This window comes from Anser brachyrhynchus (assembly GCF_964034855.1).
Source record: "Anser brachyrhynchus genome assembly, contig: SCAFFOLD_173, whole genome shotgun sequence".
Taxonomy (NCBI): domain Eukaryota; kingdom Metazoa; phylum Chordata; class Aves; order Anseriformes; family Anatidae; genus Anser; species Anser brachyrhynchus.
Genome location: NW_027664135.1, coordinates 131,195 through 143,048, shown reverse-complemented (window position 1 = coordinate 143,048; position 11,854 = coordinate 131,195). Strand labels below are relative to the sequence as shown.

General features: G+C 49.9%; 2 protein-coding genes across 2 annotated transcripts; both read left to right on the top strand.

Annotated features, from left to right (window-relative positions):
• Positions 1-81: 81 nt before the first annotated feature.
• On the top strand, positions 82-1,716 carry LOC308186220 (olfactory receptor 14C36-like). Its single transcript, XM_080608341.1, has one exon. It carries the CDS (start codon positions 559-561, stop codon positions 1,489-1,491), a length of 933 nt encoding a protein of 310 aa, XP_080464467.1. The 5' UTR covers positions 82-558; the 3' UTR covers positions 1,492-1,716.
• Positions 1,717-7,968: 6,252 nt separating this feature from the next.
• LOC308186227 (olfactory receptor 14C36-like) lies at positions 7,969-8,997 on the top strand (the record flags this gene model as incomplete). Its single annotated transcript, XM_080608346.1, has 1 exon — positions 7,969-8,997. The coding sequence occupies exon 1, from the start codon at positions 8,062-8,064 to the stop codon at positions 8,995-8,997; it is 936 nt and encodes a 311-aa protein (XP_080464472.1). The 5' UTR covers positions 7,969-8,061.
• Between the last annotated feature and the right edge of the window lie 2,857 nt (positions 8,998-11,854).

The window sequence follows — 11,854 nt, the reverse complement described above, 5'->3', positions numbered from 1 at the left end:
TCAGGGGAACACCTGAGTGTGATCATGAACTAGCTTAAAGAGTTGCCAGCACAAGGCAGTTGAGACCAAGACAGATGGGGAGACTCTCCTCACTCTGCACTAAGATTCTGTCCCATTGCCTCCCAGGAATACTAATATAGCACTTGCAGCAGCATGGTGGAAATGCCAAGGATGTCTACCTGCAAAAAACACTCCTCAGGTTTGACCAGGGCAACAGGAACAAAAGAAACAAAACATAGTCCCCACAGCGTAGATCTGCAGTCTGGTGAGTTGGGAGCAGCAATACTGCAAAGGTCTTTGATGTCATAAGTGTATTTAACCAGAAATCACTCCCGGCTCCAATGTTCTTGCTGCAAAGCAGGATGGACTTCTCTAGAGCCCACAGCAGAGTCCCCTACTCACCACTGCACCCTCAGGAAGCAATAATTCAGAACTCCATCCAGGCAGTTGGATGAAGTTCTTCCTGAAAGGACAGAGGCTGTGAGAAATGGATTAGTCTGTCCTCACTTGTCATTGACTTTTCCTCCTTGGACAGGCACCCATGGTCAGAAACAGCAAATGTCCAACAGCAGCTCCATCACCAAGTTCCTCCTGCTGGCATTCGCAGACACGCGGGAGCTGCAGCTCCTGCACTTCGGGCTCTTCCTGGGCATCTACCTGGCTGCCCTCCTGGGCAACGGCCTCATCCTCACCGCCGTAGCCTGCGACCACCGCCTCCACACCCCCATGTACTTCTTCCTCCTCAACCTTGCCCTCCTCGACCTGGGCTGCATCTCCACCACTCTCCCCAAAGCCATGGTCAACTCCCTGAGGGACACCAGGGCTATTTCCTACTCTGGATGCACTGCCCAGGTCTTTCTCTTTGCCTTCTTCATCACAGCAGAGTGTTGTCTCCTCACCATCATGGCCTACGACCGCTACGTGGCCATCTGCAAGCCCCTGCACTACGGGACCCTCCTGGGCAGCAGAGCCTGTGCCACCATGGCAGCAGCTGCCTGGGGCAGTGGGGTTCTCAATGCTCTCCTGCACACTGCCAATACGTTTTCTCTTCCTCTCTGCCAAGGCAATGCTGTGGATCAATTTTTCTGTGAAATCCCCCAGATCCTCAAGCTCTCCTGCTCAGACTCCTACCTCAGAGAAGCTGGACTTCTTGTGATTAGTGTCCTTGTCGACTTTGTATGTTTTATTTTCATCCTGGTGTCCTATGTGCAGATCTTCAGGGCCGTGCTGAGGATCCCCTCACAACAGGGACGGCACAAAGCTTTTTCCACGTGCCTCCCTCACCTGGCTGTGGTCTCCCTGTTTGTCAGCACTGGCATGTTTTCCTACCTGAAGCCCCCCTCCGTCCCCTCCCCATCCCTGGACCTGGTGATGGCAGTTCTGTACTCGGTGGTGCCTCCAGCACTGAACCCCCTCATCTACAGCATGAGGAACCAGGAGATCAAGGATGCCCTGAAGAAAACGAGGGAATGTACAGTATTTCAGTGTTAATAAAGTACTCTGCTGCTCATATGATTCCCAGAATTTCACATGAAAACCCAGGACTGTCTTTGTCCATAGTTTTTTTCTTTTCTTCCCATTTTTTCTTCGTTTTGTCTTTGTTTGCTTTCCTTCCATAGCGACCAGCACAGATGACCCCCAACACCTTTAAAAGTAGATTCCCAGCAGACCTTACTAACTACTTCTCTGAGCAGCCGGAAATCTGCTCTCCCAATATCCAAGGTCAATGTTTTGGTGGCAGTTTTTCTTCAACCACCAAAGATTTTAAAGTTGACTGCTTCACTCTTACTGTGGCCAAGACAGACACTAATCACCACTTCACCCATGAGACCATCTCTATTTAAAAGCAACACATACAGGAGGGCACCTTTCCTAGTCATCTCCCTTAATATCTGTACCAAGAAGTTATCAGTGTGAATTAGAAATTTCCTGGACCAGTTTGTATCAGCTGTATGGTATTCCCAGTTAACATCTGGCAAGTTGAAGTCACCCATAAGGACAAAGGCAGCTGATCTACAGATTTCCCCTCATTTCCTATAGAATAATTTTCTGATTGTCATCATGCTGGCTGAGTGGCCTATAGTAGACTCCCACAACACCACATGCTTTATTTGCTTTTCCCTTAGTCCTTACCCAGAGGCTCTCAACCATATCATCACCAACTGCAAGCCCTGTACAGTCCAGCCCCTCCATTACATACAGTGCCACCCCACCACCTGTCTGCCCTGCTTATTTCTCCTGAAGAGGCTATAACCATCCACTGCAGCATACCATTGTCCTGGTTTCAGCTGGGATAGAGTTAGTTTTCTTCCTAGTAGCTGGTATGGTGCCGTATTTTGGATTTAGGATGAGAATAATGCAGATAACTCAATGACATTTTCTTTGCTGCAGAGCAGAGCTTTTACTAAGTCAATGACTTAGCTTCTCTGGGGGGAGTTGTCTGGGGGGCTGCCACTGCTCAGGGATGGACTGGGCATTGGTCAGTGGCTGGTAAGCAATTCAGTTGTACTGTATATTCTTTTATCATTATTATTATTATTATTATCCCTTCTTTTTTTCTGTCCTATTAAACGGTCTTTATTTCAACCTATGAGTTTTACCTTTTTTTTTCTGATTCTTTCCCTGATCCCAATGAGGGGGATTGAGTGGTGCTGAGCTCCCTGGCAGGTTAAGCCACAACAATCAGTCACAGAACTCTTCCCACCAAGTTTTGTTTATGGCAATGATTTTGCAAGTGGGGGACTGAGCCAAAGTTTCTAGCTCCTCTTGCTTGTTTGTCATGCTGTGTACATTGGTGCAGAAACATTTCAATTGTAATTTATTGTACCCAGCACCTTGTGGAGCAGATTGAAGGACCACACTAGCACACAGTCCCTCAAATTCTGGTGTGCCATCCCATAGATTATGACTGGTAAGCCTGATTTTATCCCTTTCCCCCTTCAAATCTAGTTTAAATCTAGCTTAAATCCAATTTAAAGGACATGTTAAATGTACAGCCCACAGTGAAGAAACATAGACTTACCTCTACCTAAGGCACATGACTCCATTTCCTCAGCTAAATACCTCCACAGGCTGCCCTGAATATAACAAGCAGGGAGAAGGTTCAGTTGTCCTACATGTGTGCATCTGCTTCCATTTCACCTGCCAAAGGGATTTCCCACCAGGCCCCAGATGCTGCCCTGACTCCCAAAAATACTGCATTAGAGCTTGCAGATACCTGCAAATATCTTGGATCACCTCTGGCACTGAGTTTGTGTTTGATCAGCTCACTTCTACTCTACAATATCTATTATTTACCGTGGAAGGTTAGACAAGAGTATTTTGTGCACGCTCGAGGAGAGGCCAGATAAATGCCTGAGGGGGGTGGTGATACAGTGAAAGTCATGTCATGGTCCTCTGCTCCTGAGTTGGGCTGGGCTCCTGGGATGCTTTGCCCAGCAGCAGCTCCTCTGCACCACGCAGCAGGGCTGGGGGCACTGCCTGCAGGAGATGAGGGGGCAAGAAGGAGAGAGGTGTTAAAGGCTGAGTGGAGTGCAAGAACAGGGCAATCCCAGACATGAGGACAGGCTGGGTGAAGGGCTCATCGAGAGCAGCCCTGAGGAGAAGGACTTGGGGGTTCTGGTAGATGAAAAGCTCGACATGAGCCAGCAGTGAGTGCTTGAAGTCCAGAAGGGCAACTGCATCCTGAGCAGCATCAACAGAGGGGTGACCAGCAGGTGAAGGGAGGGGATTGTCCCGCTCTGCTCTGCTCTTGTGAGACCCCACCTGAAGTCCAGGTCAGGATCCCCCAGTACAAGAAGGATGCGGACCTGTTAGAACGGGTCCAGAGGAGTTCCACGAAGATGATCAGAGGAGTGGAGCACCTCTCCTATGGAGAAAAGCTGAGAGCTGGGGATGTTCAGCCTGGAGAAGAGAAGGCTTCGGGGTGACCCCATTGCAGCTTTTCAGTACTTAAAGGGTATTTAGATGGAGAGTGACTCTTTGCTCAATCAGATAATGACAGGGAATGGTTTTAAACTAAAAGAAGGGAGATTTAGATTAGATATTAGGAGGAAATTCTTTACTTGGAGGGTGGTGAGGCACTGGAACAGGTTGCCCAGAGAAGTTGTGGATGCTCCATCCCTGGAGGTGTTCATGGCTAGGTTGGACAAGGCTCTGGGCATCCTGATCTAGTGGGTGGCATCCCTGCCTATGGCAGGGGTATGTAACTAGATGGTCTTTAAGGTCGACAGGGGAGGTTCAGGCAGGATATCATGAAGAGGTTCTTCACCGAGAAGGGTGGTTGCACATGGGAACAGGCTCCCCAGGGACATGGTCACGGCACCAAGCCTGTCAGAGTTTAAGAAGCGTTTGCCCTGTGCTTTTAGTCATACGGTCTGAATTTCTGGGTAGACCTGTGTGGAGCCAGGAGTTGGACTCAATGGTCCTTATGGGTCCCTTCCAACTTGGGATATTCAGTGATTTTACTTAAAGTGCATCTTGTTCATACTCTGTAATTTCCAGTCATTTCTGCTGTTGGACTTCCTATAACATGCAACTCCGATCACGAGTTACAACAATTTGAAAGTACATCCGTCATAATCTCCATCCCTGGTCCCTTCAGACCAGGCTACAGAATTTAACATTGCAATGACCTCCTCCCATCACCCCTGCTCCATCCAGTGTCTATTGGCCACAGCCTCTTAGAGGTGTACCTCCTCCGGCATGGCCTTATCCATAAGCCACAGTCCCTTCAGAAGTCTACCTGCTGTGTTGAGGACTTACCCATGGCCACAGATGCTCTGAGGTCTTCTGCCATGGCCTTATGCACGGGCACAGACACTGCAAGGTGTACCTACTACGACATGGACTTCTCCATGGCCACAGATGCCTCGAGGCATACTTTGCTCTGGAGTGGACTTGTCCATGGACACAGATGCTTTGGGTTGTGCGTGCTGCCATGTGGAATCACCCACAGGTCACAGTTCCTCTGACTCAAGTTCACACTGGAGTTCCAGCCTGTCCAGTACAAGCAGCACAGGAACAGCAGCAGTGCCCTGGCCATCCACCAGTCCGGGCACATGGCCGTGGCTCTTATGAGAATGTTCCCAGGCACAGCAAAGAAAGATGAGAAGGAGTAGAACAAACAGCAGATTCAAAAGCAGCCACTAAAAAGCACTGGAATCTCATATACATACAGAAAGGCATGGAAGCCCTGTGGCAAACACAGGAGACTGCCAATTAGCAGCCAAACCACTATGACATCGATAAATTTGGTCTCCACACTCAAATCTGTCATTGTCCGAACCCTTTGTGCCCCAAAGAACTGTTTTGGTTTAGCACCAGAAGGCAGCTGAGCATCGCACAGCCACTCACCCACTCATCCCAGGTGGGATGGGGAGAAAATCAGAAAGGTAAAAGTGTGAGAACACATGGGTTCAGATACAGACAGTTCACTAGGCAAAGCAAAATCCACGCACACAAGCAAAGCAAAACAAAGAATTCATTCGCTACTTCCCATTGGCAGGCAGATGTTCAGCCACTTCCAGGAAAGCCAGGCTCGTCACCTGTAATGGTTTCTTGGAGGACAAATGCCATCATTCCTAGTGTGCCCCCTTCCTCCTTTACCCCAGCTTTTATTGCTGAGCATGATGTCGCATGGTATGGACTGACTTTGGTCAGCCCAGGTCAGCTCCTGGCTCTGTCCCCTCCCAGCTTCTGGTGCACCCCCAGCCTCCTCGCTGGTAGGGCAGCAGGAGAAGCAGAAAAGTCCTTGGCTCTGTGTGAGCACTGCTGTAACACATCAGTGTGTTATCATTGCTATTTTCATCAAAAATCCAAAATGTAACGTCATATGAGCCTCTATAAAGGTAATTTGACAATAATCATGCCAAAACCATGACAACTGCCTATGCTACCCAGAAAATAACAAACAAGGCAAGATTCACTTGTCCTAAACATGGGCATCATCTATTTCAGTTGGCCAAAGGAAATCTCTTTCATACTTAATAATGATCCCTTATCTCTTAATTACCTGCACGTGCCTTGAACCAATACTGGCTCCACAAATGTTACCAGGTGTTTGCATCAGAACAACTGGCCCTACTCTCCATCACCATTAATTAGCATGGGAGATGAGACAAGGAGCTCAAATGCAAGTACTTATTTCATGCTTGCCTGAATTGGGGCAAGAGGAATCCCACTCTGAGGGCTTGTGGGGTGCATAAGAGAGAGCTGTCTCCTTCCACCTCCAGAATGGCAAGCCCAGAATGAAATGCTTTTTTTGACTCAGTTGAATCTCTTTCCTCAGCAGCAGTAAAGGAGATCCCTCCTAGGAAAGATGATTCTTAAACATAATTCTTCGTGAGATATAAGCAGTGACACTGCATGAAAGAAATGTCTCTCCCCAGCTGAGATAAGTGGTTATGTCAGTGTCTTTCACAATGGTTTCTCCTGGAGCCCCAGAGACATCTCCATGGACCAATAGTGGCAGAAAAAGAGATGCTTTGGGCTGGGTCTCTGCTGCTGAGCTGAGTCAGGCTCCTGGGACCAAGGGAGCTCCTGGCAAGTGGGCAGCGCTGCAGAGAGACAGCTCTGCCCAGGAGCAGCTCCTCTGCACGGCACAGCAGGGCTGGAGGCACTGCCTGCAGGCACAGAGGGAAGATGAGCAAGGCAGAAGGGGAATAAAGGCAGTCAGGATGGTGAGAGCAGGGATAAGCTCATCGCAGGAGGAATCTTCACAGACCTTTACATGGTAAGTCTCTTGCCACAGAAAATGCAGTTCCTTGAAGTGTCTCCTAGACCTGGCACATCTCTCCATGGGGAGGACCTGTCAGTTTTCTACACATAGTTGGGGACGGTGACACGTTAGAATTTTTAAGAAGGGATTAAAAGTTGAAATCTGTTTCACTGACAGGCACCTCAGTCTCTAAGCATCAAATACCAGTCCCACATGGCTTTTAGGCAGCAGGAATCAGCTTTCCAGCCTCCTAAGTACCTGCACACACCATGATGCCCCGGGGCTCCCAGGCTGGGAGGGGGGAGTTGGGGACCCCCCAGTCAGCCTTCAGTGAACATGCCTTTCTCCAGACAAACTGCTGGGTCTCCTCTTCTACCCAGTAGAGACCCCTTAAGGCCATAGGGTCCAGGGCGGGAGAGGAGGCTCTCCTGAGTGTCCATCTGTCCCTCCCTGGCAGGAGGATCATGACAGCTTTCCTTGTCTCTCCACCCAGCTCTGCAGGTGCTGTTCTTCTCAGGTGGGATGGGGGGGGCTCAACCCATACAATCCTGCCATACAGATGTGTCCATGGGAACAGGGTGCTCAAACCCCCTTCTGACCTGTGGGGTTCAGCAATGCAGTCACTTGGGTGGGGATGAAGCTGACATTATCTCAAGGACACCCTAATTTTTGGACACACGGAAGTACACAGGTTTCCACTAGGGAGGGGTTTTTGAAGAACTGCTCTATGAAATTGGATTCCTCTGCTCTCAGCAGTGCCAAATTTCATTTCAGGGGAATATCTCAGTTTGATCATCCTCAAGCTCAAAGAGTTGCCAACACAGGGCAGTTGAGAGCTAGACTGATGGACATAGTGGCTATAGTCCCTCTGCACCAAGGATCTATCCTTTTGCCTCCCACGTCTCTCCATACAGCACTTGGAGTACGGTGGTAATGCCAAGGATGTCTACCTGCAAGAAACACTTCTCAGGTGTTATGGAGGCAACAGGAACAAAATAAACCAAATTAAATACCCACAGCTTTGTTCTGCAATCTGGTGAGGTGGGAGACGCTCTTGGATACCGTGATTTAACTAGAGGTGATTCCTGGTTCCAATTTACCTGACGCTGCACAACAATACTGACTCCTCCGGAGCCCACAGCAGAGTCCCCTGCTCTCCATTGCACACCCAGCAAGCAATAAGACAGAGCTGAACCAGGGATCTGAATGGAGGTGCTCCTGGAGGACAGAGACTGTGCGGGTGGGGTCTGTAAGAAGTGGAGGAATTTTTCCTCACAGAAGCCTGTCCACACTTCGCACTGACTTTTTGACATTGTACAAACCCCCATACCCACAGGCAGCAGATGCCCAACAGCAGCTCCATCACCGAGTTCCTCCTGCTGGCATTCGCAGACACGCGGGAGCTGCAGCTCCTGCACTTCGGGCTCTTCCTGGGCATCTACCTGGCTGCCCTCCTGGGCAACGGCCTCATCCTCACTGCCGTAGCCTGCGACCACCGCCTCCACACCCCCATGTACTTCTTCCTCCTCAACCTCGCCCTCCTTGACATGGGATCCATCTCCACCACTCTCCCCAAATCCATGGTCAATTCCCTGAGAGACACCAGGGCCATCTCCTATGCAGGATGTGCTGCACAGATCTTACTGCTTCCTTTCTTCATCACAGCAGAGTGTTGTCTCCTCACCATCATGGCCTACGACCGCTACGTGGCCATCTGCAAGCCCCTGCACTACGGGACTCTCCTGGGCAGCAGAGCCTGTGCCACCATGGCAGCAGCTGCCTGGGGCTATGGGTTTATCAATGCTGTCCTGCACACTGCCAATACATTTTCTCTTCCTCTCTGCCATGGCAATGCTGTGGACCAGTTCTTCTGTGAAATCCCCCAGATCCTCAAGCTCTCCTGCTCAGACTCCTACATGAGAGAAGCTGGGCTTCTTGTGGCTAGTGGATGTTTAGCCTTTGGGTGTTTTATTTTCATTGTGCTCTCCTATGTGCAGATCTTCAGGGCCGTGCTGAGGATCCCCTCACAGCAGGGACGGCACAAAGTCTTTTCCATGTGCCTCCCTCACTTGGTCGTGGTCTCCTTGTTTGTCAGCACTGGCATGTTTTCCTATCTGAAGCCCCCCTCCATCTCCTCCCCATCCCTGGATCTGTTTGTGACTGTGCTGTATGTGGTGGTGCCTCCAGCAGTGAATCCTCTCATCTACAGCATGAGGAACAAGATGCTCAACGAAGCTCTGCAGACAATATTGGAACAAATGCTAGTTCAGGGTCACTAAGGTGCCCATCAGCCTCTTATGATTTCCAGGAATTCACAAAAATCCCACCTTTTTTTTTAAATTTTATTTTATTTTATTTTATTGTTGTTGTTCCTTCTTTGTTATACCTATGACTAGTAATTCCAATTAAATAATATTAATCATCTAACTTCATCCTTATCCTTATACCTGTGGCATTTTTCCTGAGCAGCTAACCTTATATACATAAGGAACCAGGCTGCTTGGAAAACTACAGAAACCAGGAGAAAATGATCAGTTTTACCTTCCACCTCTTCCCATCTCCTCTGGAGCTGGGGAGCAGCCCCAGCGTTCAGGAGGGGCTGAGGGGCTCTGAGCTCAGCTGGAACAGGGAGGAGCTGCCCAGGTGGCCTTCAGAGTTGCCTCTCACTGCCCAGTGGGTTCTCCCTCTCTGCTGCCTTCCATCTGGGGCTGCTGCTTCCCTGGAGCCATGGCCAAGGACTGCAGCAGTATGTGGTCTTGTCAATACTGCTCTCATTTCGTTGATGCTCTCATTTTCACTGATAACATCAGGGTGTTATCAACATTATTGTCATCCTAAATCCCAAACACAACACCATACCAGCTACGAGGAGGAAAATTAACTCTATCCTAGCCAAAACCAGGCGATGGTCTTTGACGTATATGCCAAGTTCTGTCCTCCCTGCAGTAGGGCTGCTGGCAGATGCCATCCTGGAAAGGTGTCTGAAGCTGCCAGGAGATATCAGAGGACCTCTAGGGACAACATGCAGATCTGGGTGGGCGGTGAGTGGCACTCCACAGAATAAGTGACCATCTAAGGTGGAGTGCCCCAAAGGAAAGGTGAACCTGAGGAGCTCACAGGCTAATGAGGGCTCTACAATGCCAGGACAGGGCACGAGGAACCAGCAGGCAAGGGCACATAAGACCAAAGGGGACACATAAGACCAAAGGGTAATTCAGGATACCACCTTTCAAACTCCACAGACTAGATCTAGTGCAGAACTCGCCTGCCTCTTGTGTCATTAGACATACCCCATGGTCCTGCCAAGCAACACCCTGGGCTGCTGAGCCATCGTGGAAGATGAAAAGGGGCATAGCAGGAGTGATTTCCATCTGGCTGAGTCTGCTTCCCACCCTGACCAGTACAGCCAGTGCAGGGTCACCCTGTGGCCCCAGGGCACCACAGCCCTCGCTCTGCAGCACAGCACCACCAGACTGTGGTCCTGATAGGAGTATGGGGAAGGAACCAGGGGGGGTTCAGGCCATATGGACATACTCCTCTGGGAACGGCTATCTGGGGAGCTGGGATGTCCCTGAACAAGAGCAAAGGAGCATTCTGTGCCTGCGGAGAGGAAAAAGTGACAAAGAGAAACCTATTTCTGAAGGCATCCGCTCAGGGCAGGCTGCTGTGTCACTGGGCCAGGACTCTCATGGTGGCCTGGGGAGAGGTGGTGGGGATGTCCAGGACTGGAGACCAGGGATCCTAGAATTTAACTGGCCTCTGCTTCCTTGGACCATAGTCAGCCTCCTCCTTGTTGGCCCCAGACAGCCACTAAGCACCCACTGGATGAAGGAGAAGGAGAAGGAAAGAGGAAAGAGGAAAGGAAAAGGATTATGAAAAAGCAATCACAAACCACCTCCCACCAGCAGATTGAGTCCCAGCCAGTCTCTGAGCAGCAATTTCCTTGGAAAGACTGCCACAGTTTTATTGCTGAACATGATATAATGTGGCACGAACTTCCCTCTGGTCATTTGTCCTGGCTGTATCCCCACCTCCACCCAGTGCCTTATCAACTACCAGACTTGCTGGTGGGGGCAGAGTGACAAAGAAAGAAGTCCTTGTAGGTCTGTAAGAGCTGCTCAGCAATAGATAGATCACCGGTGTGTTATCAGCACAGGTTAGAAAACCAAAACACTGCACCGTACAGGTAATATGAATAGTATTAACTCTGTCTGGACAGATCAAAGATGTATTACAGACAGGAACATGCCCTCTGAGCTCTGGAAAGGAGCCATGAAGGTTTTAATAAGCACATCCATGCAAAAACCTCCTGAGGTGAGGTCCCACTCCTTCAGGGGAAGAGGGGAAGGTTGGTGAGACATGGGGGACATCAGGGCAAGATGGGGGTGTGCAGAGCAGTGAGTGTGTTACAGGCAAGAAGAAGGTCTGAAAGAGCATGGAGTGGCCGTGCAGAGATGGAGCCATTTGAACGTTATGTTAGGGCAGCAGAGGAAAGAGGGTGTGGAGTTCATTTCTAGAACAGAGAGTTAAATTGAGGAAGCAAGCAAGCATGGGGCTGGGACATCTCAGGTGACTGAGGAGCATTAGGAGGTCTTTGATAAAAAGCTGGGCAAGTAGTGTGGAACTCATGAGCTATGGCAAATCCCCAGAAGACCAGAGCTTTGTGTTGGAAGGAAAAGGTGGGTGGAGGGGTTGAGGGTGCATAAAACTTGGGAGATGGCAGAGTCAGAGTGAGGTACGTAAGCACGATAGTGGTCAAAGCCTGCAGGAGAACTGTTTGCAGGTATGGGACAGCATGGGAGAGCCTGTGGTGTGGATGGCTGAGGGCCTTGGTGGGGCTGGGACTCCCCCAGAAATAAAGATGTCTTTGTTTGCTCATCTATGACTGTTGCCTGTGCAACCAACAGTCATGAGGGGACACTGTTTGCTTAAAGACTTGCAGCCTTCTTGCCTCTCTCCAGTTTAATCCATCTCCAGAGCACATCCTTTCATGGCTTCATCATCGGTGGTGGCCCTCAGGGAAGCCACTAACATGGAGGCTTGTGCCTGCCTTCCTCAGAGGCTTCTTCAATCTTCCTTCAGTTGCTGCAGTTCAGGAACTTGGCACCAGAGAGCTCATGAAAATGCACAACGCCC